The sequence below is a fragment of the Otolemur garnettii genome, unplaced genomic scaffold (genome assembly GCF_000181295.1).
Source record: "Otolemur garnettii isolate 467f Iridium unplaced genomic scaffold, OtoGar3 scaffold00014, whole genome shotgun sequence".
Classification (NCBI taxonomy): domain Eukaryota; kingdom Metazoa; phylum Chordata; class Mammalia; order Primates; family Galagidae; genus Otolemur; species Otolemur garnettii.
In genome coordinates, this window is record NW_003852409.1 from 13569403 (window position 1) to 13587013 (window position 17611).

At 45.3% G+C, this 17611-nt stretch overlaps 1 protein-coding gene across 3 annotated transcripts in view; it reads left to right on the top strand.

The window, feature by feature from the left end:
• Positions 1–17611, top strand: part of AKAP2 (A-kinase anchoring protein 2) — a 478916-nt gene that overhangs the window by 256415 nt on the left and 204890 nt on the right. For all 3 annotated transcript variants that reach the window (XM_023510474.1, XM_023510475.1, XM_023510476.1), the window contains exons 5-6: positions 5345–5459; positions 6313–6334. In XM_023510474.1, the coding sequence (XP_023366242.1) occupies positions 5345–5459; positions 6313–6334 (137 nt within the window). The remainder of the gene's footprint in view (positions 1–5344; positions 5460–6312; positions 6335–17611) is intronic.

Here is a 17611-nt window from a genome sequence, read left to right on the forward strand (position 1 = left end):
AATGAATGTTCCCAAACAGCTGAGTTTAAAATGGGGAGTATAGTATTTTGGATTATCTAGGTGGGCTCAGCATAACTGTAGGATCCTTAACAGTGGAGGAGAGAGGCAGAAGTTACAAGGAGAGGGACTGTGGAAGAATGGCCAGAGAGCTGTAACGTTTCTGGCCTTGATGATGGAGGAAGGGGCCATGAGGCAAGGAGTGGGGGTAACTTCAGTTAGCTAGAAAAAGAGAGGAGATGGATTCTCCCTCGGTCCTTGAGAAGGGAACACAACTATGCCAACCACTTGATTTTAGCCTAGTGACCCCCATGTTAGACTTCTGACCTGCAGGAATGTAAGATAATAAATGTAGATTGTTGGAAGCCACTAAGTTTGTGGTAGTTGTTATAGCAGCAATTGGAAACTAGTACCTCTCTCAAGCACCCTGATACCAGGCAGGAAGAGGAGAAAGGGCATGGAGCAGATGCCACTTAAGTCTACCCTTCCTTCCCTTTAACGGAACCTTCTGGAAATCCTTCCCAATCATTTTTACTTACAACTCATTGGTCAGAGCTGTCCTGTGGCCAACTTTATCTTCAGAAGAAGCTGAGTTATATACTTTTCCAGCTGGGCACATTGCCATCCCTAACAAATTAAGGATTTTGTTAGTATGGAAGAGTGGGAGCGTAGATGTTGGGCAGACAATTTAGAGCCCCTGCCACACACACCTAAAAGCACCAACTACTTTACAACATTTACCATTCTTTCCTTTATGATCGCTTTTTCGGATTTTATTGTAATTTATAGGTTCACATGGCTGTTCTCATTACTTGACCAAGAACTCTTCAGAGCAGACACTGTCTGACTTATTTCTCCATCCTCAGTGCTCAGGACAGTGGCTGGTACAGAGAATAAGTTTGCACAAAGCTAGATGGATGAATTCATAAATGAATTTTGAAGTAAGAGAATGATTGATGCACTCCACAGAGCCAGAGGTCCTTCATATTTAACAGCGAGGATGGCCTGCTGGGGTTAAGGAGTTTTATAAGACCATTTGGCCGTGGTTTCAACTTCATCACCAGTCAATTAAACCCACACAGCTGCAGTGTGTCACCTTTCCTTATAGCTTATGACAGTTTGCTTTTTGCTCTGGAGGAACTGAGCAAGCTGGGTCAGAGGCTGTTGTGTGCACCTGTCACAGCCTGGGAAGCCTCGATTAACCTTGTGTATAAATTACACTTCCTGCCCATTCTTTATTTTTAGCACAGCAATATCTATTTGGCTCCTCCAGAGAAGACCGCATTAGATTTCAGTCGTGAAACTACAAAACAGTGGTATTTCTAGCCTGGCTGGGGTGACTGTTGTTAACCCCATGGTACTCCTGTTTCTTGGGAAGCTCTTAAGCTCCAGGACTCAGGTTTACCTGAGAAAGATAGCGGCTGGGCTGCCCAGTACCCTCAGAATCTGGCCCAAGGCCACGTGTGCATTTGTAGAAAAATCTGGTTCTTGCATCTGACTTGCTTAAACTTACATAAACTGTCCATTTCCTTCATTCATTCCCTTTGAGGTGAAACTTAGTTGTTATCACAAAGGTTTAGTTTCGTTGCTTTTTTTTCTCCCTCTCTGTTCCTTCTCAGTGACACAGTATCATGACCCAAATCTTTAGCACCTGAACTATATAGCTGAGAACCCTGAAACCCATAGGACCTGGACAGGCTATGGAGACAGCCAAGCCAGAGGTGGGCATCAGGTCACAGAGACTTCTTAAACACTTCGGGCTGCCTCACCAGAAGTCAGTAACTTAGAGCATTTTTTTCTTAGTCAACCATTTATAACTGGATATTGTTTATTTCAGAATCTTCTGTGGTGCCTAGCTCTAAGTCCAGCCAAATAAGCTCAATAAATATTGGTTTGAATTTGAACGGCTGTTCCAGTGTGTCCATTTTAACCCTTCACCAGACACGTGAGAAGCTGGGACCTTGGCCCCTGTCTCATGTGATGGCCTATGAGACAGCTACTTTCTCAGAGCTAGGCCTCAGGAGGTATTTAGAAAAGACAATTTATTATTTTTATTCTGGTTAGATAAGTAATACAATTTTTAATCGGGAAAACATTAAAATTTATAAAAATGAAATTAAATTGATCTATAGATCCATTACCCAGAGAAACTACCACTGATATGAAGGCATGCCCTGTTTTCCTCCAGATTTCTCTGAGGATTAGAGGAATGGAGAAGAGCATAGGTTATGTTCTTTCTAATCTTTTAGCTTCAGTTATTATTGGGATATACAAATATAAGTAGAATATACATTATTGGGATATACATATATCATTAGGAGAGAGGTACATATACTAGAAGGTGCACACACACAGATATTTGACTTGTATTATTTAATTTTTACTGCACTAGTGGTGTATAGGACACTCTCTCAAACTCAGTGGCTTAAATCAAGAGTCACTTGTTCGTGCTCACAGGTCTGTGGGTAGTCTGGGTATTTGCTGATAGAGGATGGGCTCAGCTGAGCGGTTGTGATTATAGGTACAGCTCCAACAGGACATGCACGTGTGTAGTTTCTGAGGCCCAGGCTGAATGCACTGCAGTTGCCCAGAGAAGTTCGTCTCTTGCTGCTGGCAAAAAAAACAAAAGGATAAGCTCAACTGGGCCCATTCTGCTTGTTATTATCTGCTGACAACTCATTGACCAAAGCAGGTCATGTGGCTGAGGCCACCATCAAGGGACAGGGAAGTGTATCCCCCCCACCACGACATCAAAGCAGATCATGTGGTCAAGATCCACATAACGGGGTCAGGGAAGTCTCTAACCTTTTTACGGTGCTAAAGGAAGAAGAGAGGGAAAGTTTTTAAGAATAATAAAATATCTGCTGAATATCTGCTATAGTATAATACACTGTCCTTTGAAATGTCAATGAAGTCTGCTCAGAACCCACCTGGCTGATAGTATCATCCAGTCTACACAGGCAAGCCCTTGTCCAGAGCTCTTCCCCACACTGGATTAGTTCAATTTATTGACCATTTGACCCCCTCATGTGTGTTAGTCCTATCTCATGCTCATATCTTTCTACTTGAGTCACCCCAAAATGATTTATACAGGTATATTTAAAAGATTTTGATGAACATTTGGAATAGCCAAGAAGTTTTATATCTCTACATTGCTTGGCCCCCTCTTCTGTAGATTCTGTTTGTATCTCAGCTCACACACAGCCTCTCACAGCAAGTCAAAGCTCGCTGAAGAATTTACCCTGGCCCCCAAAGTTCTGAAGGTCTTATCACAGCTGAGTCAAACTTTCATGCAACTTGGTTCAGCATTTTTTATTTATTCAACCTAGAACATGTGCCCCTCCCTTTGAGGAATTTGTGATCTAATGGAGGAAATTAATTTATGTTTATATTTGGGGCCAGATAATTTCTCACTGTGGGGCTGTCTTGCGCATTATGGGATGTTCAGCAGCATCCCTGGCCTCTCCCCACTAGATGTCGGTAACACTAGTGTCACCCCGCCTTGAGTTACGGGCCACCAAAATGTCTCTAGACTTTGTCGTATATCCTCTAAGAAGGTGTGAAGCAAACTCACCTCTGTTGAGAACCACTGCTGTAACATATAGTGGACTTGGTATGACCTCTGATAGAGCAAAATCATGTGCTAAGAAATATTCAGAAAAGGACGATGTTGTTTTCTGGTGGTGAAGTCTATGAAAGCCTCATGGCCGGTGGCATCTGACCTGAGACCTCAAAAATGGTTAAAGATTTGAGATATGTTTCCTGAAGGCTTGAGATACGTTTCACAGGGTTTATGTTGGCAAATAAGAGCAGCTCTTTCTGGTCCGAAGCATAAAGTGAAATAGGCATGTTGGTAAGAGGGAAAGTCAGAGACTACAGGGCCTTAGAACTTGTCAGGACTTCCACTTTTACCTTGAGTGAAATGGCAAATATATATGAAGCTGTGTTCATTTGGAGGGAGTATGTTTGGATACGGGGTTTGTCCTCATAGCCCCAAGTAATTGCAGCAAAGTCTCACCCCTGCAGAGGTCATTTTTCTGACACCCGGGAAGGGCGCAGAAAAGGCCTCCTAGGGGCCTGTGTCCTAGTGTTCCTTGCTTTTCAGAAGATCTCACTCTGAATTCTTGATTTTGCATGTAAGACTCTAATGGACTTGGTTAACTAGTTCCCGTGAGCAGAGTAAAAGATGGAAAATGAGAAGGGCAAGGAAGGGGATTAGCGTATAGCAAGAACAGACTCAACAGCATGACTGCGGGGAAAGAGACCCGAAGCAAAATTGAATGAATAAGTGATTGAATGAGTGAACAAATTCAGACCAAATAATCCAAGAGGCTCAGCAGTTTGGAGTCTCCACAGGGACCCATCTATTTCTCCAAGACATCACTGCATAACAGTGCCACCCTGGTATGCCACTCTGCAATGTTTAAGGAGGTGGGGAGCGTGGGAAATACTGTAGAATCCATCTGCTAAGCTTTTAGCCCAATAATCAGGCACAGGCTCTGGAGTTAGACTTCTGGCATGAATCCTTGCTTCACGGCTCTGCAACAGTAAACTAGTTACTCAATCTTGCCAACCTTAGTGATCACATCTGTGAAATGGGTATTCCTGTACTCAGGGAGTTCCTGGCACAGACTAACTGCTCAATATCATTTCACTGAGAGAATGCATCTGCAGGGACTGCCCCCAAATCATCGCTATAGCTGCTATTCTGGACTGTTTCCAGCGTGTCCTGGTAGGGTTGAAGTTTCCCTTTCAGAAAACATATAGGATGGCTGTCAAAAACTGGAACATTCCAGAAGGATACAGGGCAGTTGCACCTGTGTCCTTTGTTTCCCCTCTTCGTGGCAGCAGAAGCTGGGCCACTGAGGGAGAGGACAGCAGGCTCCCAAGGGTCCTGGCCACCAGCAATTTCTTGACTACGTATTTCCTTTGAGGAGAATGATCCCTTTACCTTTTGGCCAACCTGAGTGCAAAGCAGTTATTCTGAGACAGCAGGGAGAACAGGAAGATATTCTCAGATATTATGTCACATGCTATGTAAAAATAATCTACCTCCAAATGAGAAATGCACACGTGAATAGGGTTGGAGGGGACACCTCACAGCATATGGCAGAGTGGTGGCTGTGAACTAGTGGAGGTGGCTCCGGGGTGTGTTCCCTTGACCAGTGACTGCCCAGGGCTGGAAACACAGGGTGCTCTGTGGTGTAAAACCTTGGCCTGGCTCCTAGCACAATGTAAAACGGAGGCTGGCAGGAAGGTACAAATGGCCCAGCAGGAAGGAGCTGCTCTCCTGCCCATGGATGGCAGGACAATAAAGTAACTTGTCCTCTGTTTGTATGTCTTCCAGGCTGGAGCAGGAAATTCAAATGCTAGAAAGCGAAGAGTCCCAGATATCTGCCAAAGAGCAAATCATCCTAGAGAAACTAAAGGAGACAGAAAAATCCTTCAAGGACTTTCAGAAGGTGAAGAAAACAAATGTGATTTCTCTAAATTGTGTCCATGGGGAAGGCAGCCCTAGCAAAATGGTACCAGCTGGAGAACAGGCCAGCTGTATTGATGAGAGACATCTGAGCCACGAGCTCTGTGAAATAAGGGACAGGTGTGTGAGGACCAGGTGCTGTCCTGAAGCTGAGCATGGCTGGTCTTTAGGTGTGGCAGCTCCTGGCCTCCTGGGAGGCCTAAAGAAAAGTCATTAGATTGCCCCCATCTGCCCGCTGCCCAAGCCCTTAAATGCCTAGTGCCTGCAAAGTCTTCTCCTATTAGCCTCTAGAATTCTAAAAACAATTTCTATTAAGTAGATTAAGCATACTCTCTGTGGCTTTAATTATACTTTGCTTTCTGAGTCTTTCCTTCATAATAAGGCCAGAGGCAATACCGTTTGAAATGGTTGTGAATTCCAAGTACAAAGAGTGTACATACATGAAATTTTACTGTGTCTAGAAGCAGATGGTGTCATGTGGCAAAGAGTGGAGAGTCCACAGAGCCAGATGGCTCTCATAACCTTCCCTCCTGTTTCCTCAGCAACAGAAAAGCAATCTAATGAAATCAATTTTAAGCTGAGGCTTTCTGATATCACTTCTCCAACACAACCAAAGGATATTTGCTAGATAATTAAAATAAGTCTCTATTGGCAGTATGGTAAACCCTTCCTTCAAATTTTGGGATCCCAAGCAAATGGGCCAGAAGAAAAGAGAGTATTGGGTTTCCCAGCAGAGTCAGATTCTGGGCCTAGACCCGGGGGAAGATGGGTTGAGTGAATGAGGGATTCCACCCCCACACGTGCACTAACACTCTGCCCTGCTTTTCTTTCCACAGGGTTTCTCCAATACGGATGGAGGTAAGTGCTCTTTGCCCTGACTGTAGAGGAATGTTTTTATCCTGATCAGCTTAGGGGGTTTCATTAGCACGGGCTCACCAGGGGACATGATGTGCTGATTTGTAAAAGCATCAGAAGAAGAAGTGACACTAATTGCGGGGCACTGAGGTGGCCCACATTCCAAGTCCTTCCTGCCTCTCCAACACCTGTTTCTTGACTAATTCTCATCTGACAAAATTAGCCTGGCTCTTCTCCATCCCATTAAGGTCCCAAAGGCTCTGTTTGGGCATCTCTTGAAAGGTGATGAGCGAAGAAGAATGCTATCAGGATTAGGTCCCTTGCACGAATGAGCCCTTTTCTCCTGGTGGTAGGTCCCCAGGTGATAACCCATGGCCGAGGTCACCATTTGGTATTTAGAAAATCTTTCTAAGGCCCCTGTTTTTTCTTTTTCTTTCTTTTTTTCTAGTTTTTTAGATCAGAAAACTAGTTTCTCTAGCCTTCCAGGGGATGGGAGCTGGGCAGATCGTCCCTCCCTGTGTGGGACTGTTGACTGAGAGCACATGCAGGCGTGAGCAGGGTGCTGGCTTCCTGTCCCCATCCTGGCAGGAGTGAGCCTTTGTCCTCTCCTCTCCCTGCCAAGACTATGGGGTACAAACTTGGATTGTGTGCATCTTACCCTTGATCTTGCTCCCTGATCTCAGCTGCAAACCCATAGTGCCTCCACTAGCACTTGGTCCTCAGCTAAGACCTGCGTTACAGTGTAGGAACTTGTTGGAAGGACCAGCTACCATCTGCCCACCTGGTTCTTATGACATCAGCCTCTAGATGGGAAGATGATTAGGAACCAGAATGAGATGGCCTCAGAGTGTTTTCCCAAGATCATGTGTAAAAATAGGGGAGGTGGGAGAAGTTTAAAAGCACAAAGATAATGTGATGTGCCTTTCTGGATTGGCCAAAGATATTTACACTAAAGATAGTTTTGACTTAGGCAACAAAAGACAAAAAGGTATTATAATTTTTTTCTTTTCCCAGCAACAGAAGGGCAGGGGACCTGGATTGGGGCTCCCTGGGTGATCTCTGGGAAGGTGCTACGTTAAACTTCATGTTCTGAGTGCATGTAGGCAGGGAGAAGTCAGGGCCAAGCCTGCAGCACCTCTGGGGGAGGAACTACGGTAGTTGTAGGAGTTCTCTAGGGTGTGGCCAAATCGGGGCACTTGTTCTGTGCTTTGGAGGTGGGGCATGGACTGAGGAGGTGGCCTTGTGGAGTTGGAGGGTGCAGCAAGGAGGGGATAGCAGGTCTGCCTGGTGCTTGGGTAGACCTGAGCGACCACACAGAATCAACAGTAATGTCATGAGTGTCAGGCGGGGCTGGGTGTGGGATATTAACCTATAGACACCCCCAAACCTGATGAATGCACATTGCCCTTTTATGCTCTTACTTCCTTTCTCAAATCAGGAACTTCTGTAGCCTTCTCTCTGATAATTAGGAAAGAAAGGAGCCAGCATGTCATGTTTCTGAGAAAGCTGTGCAGGGAGTGGGGACCTATACGGTCTGTGACTTCTTTACAAGCAAAAATGAAGCCATGCTATAAATTCTTACCACTCTCTCTTTCATTTTCACCCTGAACTTCTCTCATTTACTCCTTTATTACTTCTGCTATTTGTACCCATTGACCTATGCAGTTCATAGAGGTGGTAAGAAACCTAATCATGGGCCAGGAGCGGTGGCTCACACCTGTAATCCTAGCACTCTGGGAGGCTGAGGCAGGGGGATCGCTTGAACTTGGGGGTTTGAGACCAGCCTGCACAAGAGTGAGACACCATCTCTACTAAAAATATAAAAATTAGCTGGGCATGGTGGTGCACACCTGTAGACCCAGCTACTTGGGAGGCTGAAGCAAGAGGATGGCGTGAGCCCAAGAGTTTGAGGTTGCAGTGAGTGGTGATGATGCCACTGCAGCTGGGGCAACGGAGGGAGATTCTGTCTCAACAAAAACAGAAAAAAAGAAACTTCATCGTTATTAAACAGAGAGCCTGCAGAGAAAGTCACCCTCGGACTGTGTCCTCCATCACCTTTTTTGCTAGGATGGATGTCCTTAGGCTCAGGAGGATGCCAAAATCATAGGAAAGCGTTTCTGTGGTGTCACCTGTCACCCTGGATGATGATTCTTGCCCTCTGTAGTTATAACCAACCCTGGGTGGACCACTCCATCACAGCACATCTATTAGCAAAGAAAGAATTCCTAGGGAGGGTGCACAGGCTTCCCAGAATATAATCACTGCACAGGTCACATTTTGGGCTGAAGGTAAAACTCAAGCACGTGCCAGGTGAGGGACTTTGGGATATCTCTTTATTTTCTCATTCTTTGATGTCAGAGACCCCGAGTTGCCAAGACTCCCTCTGAATTAACCAACTAAAAACAAATAAATTATTCTAGAACAATGATGCCTTAAGAAATGCACTCAATTTTTCTGAGACACACTGATAACAGCATCCAAGTCTAGTTAGGATTATGTACAGATGCTACAGATTGTCAGCAAAAGCACCTCAAATTTATGAGGTGCCAAAACATAGCTGCTGGAGTGCATGTAGTGGGTGTGTATGTGTGTGTAATGTCTCTATTGCAGGCACCTTATGCGTGTCCCTCTGTGCACGTCAGAGGAAATGGTGACACTGTACTGTTGGATCACCAGTGGACCATCAAGAGCAATTTGTTCTAATCCTGAGTCGAATCCCCTGGACATATTCATTCTGATACATCCCCCTCCTCTTCTGCCAACACACTGTAGTTTGTAGAGCAGAACCCTCACCAACTGGACGGGTTGTTTCTACTGTCTTAGCTAGACGTGATGTCATGTGCAACTGGAAATGGCATATAGTATGTGTCTGGTGCTAACTTTCTTCTTCCCATAGAGGAGGAAGCTGGTGCAAGACGTTGGCCAGAATAGGCAAAGGACGATGTTCTAGGCCTATCTCAGTCCCTGCTTGAGGGCACTGCTCTTCTTGGGTTCCCTTCCCATACCAGCCTGTGGGGCCTAGAGCCTTTCCCACTACAAAACTTTCATACCAATTATTGGTATATCTAAGTCTTCAGTTGCCTATTAGTCATGTTTTAAGAACATTTTGTTTCTCTGGCTTTAATCATTTATGTTCTTCATAGCTACTGTAAATAGTGCTAGAACGAAGCAGCAGATGCATCTTAAATTTCTACTCTGTAAGTGACTTCTCTTGCCTTCTCTGGAGGTGGAAAGAGAGCGATAAATCATTCGACTTTGGCAGGAAGAGGGCAGTTTACTGATTGAAACATCTGAAGAAAGTTTTCCCATTGCAGGTTTGGAGGTCCCTGCTTATTAATCCTTGTGTGGGTCTATCAAACACATCCCAGCTGCATGATCTTAGGGTTTAGTACTTAATGCTATATTGAGGGGGCTTCTTCTTTTCATGCCCACTCTCCACTTCCTTATCTCTTAACAGCAGCCATGTAGCCCCACTGCTCCAAGAGCTGTGGCATTTAAGCTCGTAGCCAGTGATCCCTGGGCACAGGTGACTCCATCACCCACTCCTGCCTGACAGGGGGGCTGTCGTCTTCTGGAAGACAGTGAGACATAAGCCCTGGGAATTAGATGTTCTTTCAGATTCAGAATCCCCTGTCTTCCCATGGCTTTTGTTTCTTTTGCTAGAACTTTCAGTATGCAAGGATGCCCCAGAAACTCTGCATCCTGCACAAAATTGACTGGACACACATGTGACACACAGTCTGTAAAGACTCACTTAGTCTTAATGGGTTGAGCCTCCATCTCATGTGAATGCAGAAAGTTGGATTTGTTGAGCTCCCATATCACATATTTCCTCAGTGAAACGCAGACATTCTACAAATCCATTCTGGTTATCCCTTCTCTTCTAAACTGTCCCTCTCATCCCAGATTGCTGCTTCATTCTTTCCAGGGACCACTGTTTCCAGTCTGTCCATACCCCCTCAGGGCCAGCTGACCTCCAGCTGCTGCACTTTCTGGTGTCGCCTTGGGTTGGTTTGGAGAACAGACCCTTCCCACAACTCTCCACAATGGAGGTGGAGAGAAAGGTCTGTGACCTAAGTTCAGGAATAATGGAAGCACAGTTCCAAGTAGAGAATCGTGAGGTTCTTCAGACATGTGGCTATACTTAGAGCCACAGACTCAAACCCGGACCTAGCTCTCTTGGCGGGGTGGGGAGGGAGGTATCCCTGCAGGTTGCTTCATGGCCATCTCCCAGCCCACTCTTGCCTCAAAGGCTCAACTTCCTTCCTTGCAGTGAGACAGTCTTCGACCTCGTCTGCCCTCCCCAGCATCAAGTTCCAGCACACACAAGGCCCCAGAGAGAGAAGGCAACTTTGTCTACTATGATGCTTACGTTAGCCTCACTCCAGCTGAAAGCTTGTCTACCTAATCCTCATTTCCCCTTCATTTCCCCAGATGGTTGAAATAGAAAAGTCCATTTTCTCTCTCTCTCTCTTTAATTAAATCATAACTGTGTACAATAATGCAATCCTGGGGTACAATGTGCTGGTTTTATATACAATTTGAAATATTTTCATCAAACTAGTTAACATAGCCTTCACGGAATTTTCTTAGTTATTGTGTTAAGACATTTATATTCTACACCTAGTAAATTTCATATTTACCCTTGTAAGATGCACCATAGGTGTGGTCCCACCAATTACTCTCCCTCCACCCATCCTCCCCACTTCCCTCCCTTCCCTCTCCCCAAAAAGTCCATTGTCTTAGAGAAACTCCTCCTTTGCCCTAAGAGCATAATGGTCCCATATCAGTACATGGATTGTACTGGACTGTTTAGACTCATACACGAGGCAGCAGAGGGTCTAGCTGATGTAGAATTCAACTAATTTTAATCCAGTGTCTGTTCACCATCCTCTGCAGCAAGAAATTAAAAAGAAATGTGCCAGAACTGAGGCAGTGCCAATGGGGATGCAGAGAGGAGACGGGTATAAGAAATATCGGAGCATAGAGAGGCTCCAGGACTGATCAGATACCAGGAGGGGAGAGGTTGAGGGCACCGCTGAGGGTGCCGGATGAATTTTAGCACCAGCGAGCCAAGATTGAGTACAGAGAAATCAGCAGGGAGCAAGTTCCATCTTGGACATGTTGCATTTGGGATGACTGTGGGATATTCAGAGGAAGTGTACGCAAGCCAGCAGTTAGACGTCGTCGTGGATGGCTGATGGACTTTCTGGGATTCTGCGAACATGGTGGTGACACAGGAAGGAATTGTATCTCTTGGAGCCTCAGTTTTTAGAATCTTCCTGCTTTCACTTTCCCATTTCTCTGGGGGAGGGGAGGAGATTCTTCTTGCTCTACCCCAGTGCTTTCCTCCTCTCCTCTGATACCTCAGGGTGCCTGCTAATGCACACGCCCTCCAGAGTGTCACCTCCTCACCTAGGGAGGCTTGTCAAGCAGAGCTGAGGGCCTCCCTCTTTTGCACATCACAATGTCCCATAGCTGAGCTAGTATCAGTTCACTGGGCGCTGTCATTTGGTATCACAAGATTTTCTGGCTAAAACACCAGCCTGAAGTACTGAAAATCCTGGGATAACTTCTGGAGTTGTTTGTCTATTTGTCTTAATGCATATAAAATTAGTCTTCCAAATGAATCAGGCACGTAAAATTTCAGGAGAATGAACCTCCTACGAATCAGGCATATAAAGCTCTATTTCCAGTTCAGGGAATGAAACCATTTTTCAGTACTGTTCAGTGCACATTTCGGGTTTGACATCCATATTTTGTCCGTCCCACCAAGTTGATAATGGCTCTCACAGGGCCTAGCTCTTGATTCTTCCTTCCATCTCACCCCGTCCAGGACTCATTGTCCTCTGAGAATCTAGAGCTTTCTGATGACTTTCTACTACAGAGTGCAGTTCTGGGGCTTGAGCTCTCTGGCCAGGATCCCTCCTACCTCAGCTACTCTGCTGAATGCCAGTCACTGGGCAAATGCTCGTCTTTGTTGACTCTGATCCTCCTGTTCAGTGGCTGCCTCAGCGGTCCATTATGTAGGGCAGACAAGCTGCTGTCTCGGCAGTCAACCCTTTGGGCCTCCCAACACTATTCCCTGTTCTGTGCTACCAGAAATTACATTTCCTCCAGCTCCCCGACCTGCCAATCCTCTGCTCACAAACAGCAGAAGCATCACCTGGGTAGGACGGGACCAGCAGGAGGGCTGGTAAGTCCTTGGGAGCTCTTTGGTTTTGATGCCAGGACTGTCCAAGGGGCTGGCATTTCTCTGAGCCTTATTAATGAGACGAGTGGCCTGCTGTCCTCATATAGAGGACCCTTCCTTTAGCCCAGCCTCAGCTGCAGAACTTTACAGTGGCCACGTAAGGCAGGCACTGGCCCTTGATGGGTAATTGAGGACCCAGTGGGAGGAAGTTTTGAGGAAATCATAGGGTGTTTCACTTTCAGCTTTGACGGAGTCTTTCTTTTGTATTCATAGGCTTTATATCTGCCTTTATTCTCATAGTTAATGTATGCTCTGCCTCTGATGATTTTTATTATTCTCTTTGGAATTGCACAAATGCAAAGAGCCATGTTGGAGTCTGGGTGGGAAGTATTTTCAAAACCTATTGAGTATGTTTCCAGAAGCCTTTGGGAATTGAGCTGTTAGTATCTTATAAATAAATATTCCCAAGACTTCTCATTTCTATGGTTATTTCTTAGTTACTTTGGTATATTTGGAGGGAAAAGTAGCCATTTAAAGAATATGTGTTTCTTGCAAATGTTTCTCATAGTTGGAGATTTTACAAAATAATACATTTATGAGTGTAGATCATATGGAGAGCCATGCTTTGCTCTGCCTCATGTGATGGGCCTCAGAAATCAGCCCCAGAAGGATGTGAGCAGTAAGTCTCTGTACCACCCGTTTTCCCCAGCATGGAAATGTGCTAAGCTCTTGAGAGTTAAATGAAAACATCAATTGCCCAAGGTTGCCCAGATAGTGACAAATATGAAGTGTGAATTCAAATAGTGGCATCTGATTATACTTTGCATATTTTAAGTTGATGATTTTAAATAAATCACATGATGACACATTTTATAAAAGAAAACAATCATGGATGTTAAGCCAGAGAAAATCTTTTTTAGAGGCCAACATATTTTTTGACATACATAATTCCACCTTATTTTAATGTAAAAGGAAAAAAATACGCAAGTATTGACATAGTTGTCATGTCCACTACTTTAAATATCCACTGGCCATCTCTGAACATATCTTAGCATATTATTTTGATGTACAGACTCTCAGAGTTCTGGGGCTGGGTGGGCCGTAGGTGGCATCTGGTCAGAACGAGGCCAGTTCTACATATTCCTGGATAGCGAGAGGATGGACAAACTGCAACCCACGGCCTATAGTTGTGTTTCAAAAGGATCACTGGCAGGCATCACCTAAGCTTTGGACTCTTCCAAGTGCCCCGAGATCAACCTTCCTGCTTGGAGGTTGGTGGTTTCTGGTAGTCACGGGCAGACAGCTTCTTAGCATCCCATCACAAGCTCCTGTACCTCCAAGAACATGAAATACGACCAGTGAATGGACCAGCTCATGGAGCAGGTAGGGGCAGAGTGTGAGCACTCATTTAGGAAGTAGAAGAAAGAAGTTGAGCAGCATGGATAGTCGAAGAGTGTCCATTTCAAGACTAATGTGTGAATGTGACTGGAGCTGGGTCAGTAGGAATACACATGCTACCCCAACTTAGCATCCTTCATATCTGCAGATACTGCAAGAACATAACGATCCAAATAGCAAATGCATTTAAAGTAGAATGCCATCAGAACATCCTTGCAAGTAAGTTTACATGTATTTTGGTTTGTAAGTTAAGAACTAATCTGCATAAATGCCTCTGGTATGGGCCTACAAGTAAGCAGAGCTGTAGAAGGAATTGTATGTGATGTGGTCAGCTCCTTTGTCTAGGCTATTTTGTTCAATGGGATGTTCAGGTTCATTATCGATTATTGTCGACAGTGACTACATAGAGCACGTGTAATGAACCCCCCAATGGCACTGGCCACTAGAATTCTCCTATGTACAATTCATCTTGCTTTGGGAATGTTCTTTTTAGAAATTTGCCTAACCTCAGGGTCATTTTTACAAATGTCACCTGTCATTATTATGATGACAGATATTCTGTTCTTTGTTTAATTGGAGAGGTTAAGGACTCTGTATAAATGGAAATTTATTTAGAATCATTGCTTTTCAGAGTTAGGAGGCATCTATTCTGATCTCTTATCCAAGCATTGAATTCAGCCCCAGTAGCCCTTTTAAGAGGTCCTCAAACCACAGTCACACATCTGTGTGACTGGAGCTTAATGTCCCTCTAGACAGCCTGCTCTGTCTCTGGCAAGTTCAGACTGTGGGGAAATTCTCCCTCTGATGAAGCTATTGTTTGTTTGCCTTCATCTTCCACCTCTTGGTTCTTATCTGCTTCCTGGAGCTACCCTGGACAAATCTACATTCTGCTTTTCTTTTAAGCATTAGAAAATGACTGTCATTTCTGGACTTGCCCAGATCCTCACTCTGAATCCCCTTTATGCCCACAGCCCTGATATCTTCAGCTGGTCCTGAGATGATGAGATGCTTGGAGACACCTTCTGCCCTGTCCCTTCCCCCTGAACATTCCTCACCTGGTCTCTTGTCTTCTTAAAATGAAGTATTCAGAGCTTCCCCATGCACGCTGACATAGGCTGTTCACCCCCCAAATAGAGCATGATGCCACAGACCGCGGGGCTGGCTTCCCGGGCAGCATCGCCTCTCAGCTTCTAAAGTGAAGCCTTAAAGTCATTTCACACGTGTCACTGTATCTAGTAGAGTGGTCATTTCAGAATCATTCCATTGAAATGTGCAGTCTGCCCCTCCTAATTGTGCCCTTACTGTGTCACCAGCTCACACAGGGAAGAACTTATATAGTCCCTTTACTTCTTCTTTTTGTAGCGATAGTCTCACTTTATCACCCTCAGTAGAGTGCGATGGCATCACACAGCTCACAGCAACCTCCAACTCCTGGGCTTAGGCAATTCTCTTGCCTCAGCCTCCTGAGTAGCTGGGACTACAAGCACCTGCCACAATGCCTGGCTATTTTTTTGTTGCAATTTGTCTGGGGCCAGGTTTGAACTGGCCACCCTCAGTGTATGGGGCTGGTGCCTTACCCACTGAGCCACAGGCACTGCCTCACCCCCTGCCTTTTTTTTTTTTTTTTGAGACAGAGCCTCAAGCTGTCTGTCACCCTGGGTAGAGTGCCGTGGTGTTATAGCTCACAGCAACCTCCAACTCCTGGGCTTAAGCAATTGTCTTGCCTCAGCCTTCCAAGTAGCTGGGACTACAGGCACCGGCCACAATGCCCAGCTATTTTTTGGTTGTAGTTGTCATTGTTGTTTGGCAGGCTGGGGCTGGATTCAAACCTGCCAGCTCTGATGTATGTGGCTGACAACTTAACTGCTTAAGCTACAGGCACCAAGCCAATCCCTTTACTTCTTAGTCTCAAGAGACAAAAAATAAGAATGAGCTCTGTGCCTTCCTGCCCTTTGTAGATTTGATATGACTATGAAATATCTTCCTGTTAGGTTATCTCTCGTTAACACTGGGGGTTTCATGGAGTCACCAGAGGAACCATGGCAGGGCTGGAGAGGCAAATGGAGTCATGGGATTTGAGGGTCAGGGCTCCGGTGTCCCTCCCGTCTCAGACATAGAAGCTCCTTCGTCCTCCTGTTCACATGTTATACTCCAACCTGAGAGCTCATTTAAATCCAGAGCTGAACAGTAGAAAACGCTGTTCTCTATTGTTGGGGTCTTTCTAGCTCATGACTGTGGTCCTGCATGGCCTCACTTTTCTTAGGCGAGTGCCACCTCAAGTCTGGAAAGCAGTCCTTCATTATCTTTCATCATCTCACTAATAAAAATGTTGCACATTGGGCCAATATCAGAGCCCTGTGGCACGCCCTTAAGGACCTCTCACTCCTGGGTCAGCCGATATCGGCACCTATGGGGCGTGATCATTCATTACCGCAGTTGTCCTGACACTAAGGCACGTGTTGCTGTCTTGTGCACAGGAATATAAGAGAGATGCTGGCTCCTTGCAAATGCAATTTACCTAGTCTTTCTAAAAACCTTGAATGAAAAGGAAAAGGGAGACTAATCTGTATAGTTTCTATCTGATGAATCTCTGGGGGCTCTTAGTGGTTTCTGCTCTTTGAAAATTAACTGTAGAATTTAGCTAGCCATGATGTCCACCTCCTTCTATGAGGTTTAGAATCCCCTTCTTCTCGTTTTTGAAAATCAGAACTTCTAGTGTCTGTTTCCAACACCTTTTTATTTTATTTTTTTAATTTGAGACAGAGTCTCACTCTGTGCCCTGGGTAGAGTGCCATGGCATCATCATAGTTCACAGGAACCTCAAACTCTTGGGCTCATGTGATTTTGCCTCAGCCTCCCCAAGTAGCTGGGACTACAGGCACCTGCCATGATGTCCCGCTAGTTTTTCTATTTTTAGTATAGACAGAGTCTTGCTCTTGCTCGGGCTGGTCTTGAAGTCCTAAGCTTAAGCAATCCACCTGCCCACCCTCTCAGAGTGAGCCACCACACTCGGCCCTGGTGTACAGCATTCTTAAGATAAATTCAACAATAAGGAAACTGGTGGCACACCTCCGGGGTGCAGGACATGACTACAACAGGGACTGTACCTAACAAATGTCACATTAATCTGAAATTAAAAACAAAAATAAGGGGTGGCATCTGTGGCTTGGTGAGTAGAGCGCCAGCCCCGTATACCAAGGGTGGTGGGTTCAAGCCCAACCCCAGCCAAACTGCAACAAAAAATAGCTGAGTGTTGTGGTGGGTGCCTGTAGTCCCCGCTACTTGGGAGGCTGGGGCAATAGAATTGCCTAGGCCCAAGAGCTGGAGGTTGCTGTGAGCTGTGACATCATGGCACTCTACCAAGGGTGACAAAATGAGACCCTGTCTCTAAAAAAAAAATAAAATAATGAAACTGGGACCCTGAGCCCAGAGTACCAAGAGCATTTACTTCCCTGGGTCCTTTACCGTTTTCCAATAATCTCTACTCTCTGGGTTTTACTTTGGTCTCAGTAATATTTTTTCTGGCACTTTTTGGACTGAAAATGATCCTTCTTGACAAGAAAGATAGAAGCAAAATCAGATGTTAGAAATAGGCTTTTGGGTGGCACCTGTGGCTCAGTGAGTAGGGCGCTGGCCCCATATGCCGAGGGTGGCGGGTTCAGCCCCGGCCAAACTAAAAAAAAAAAAAA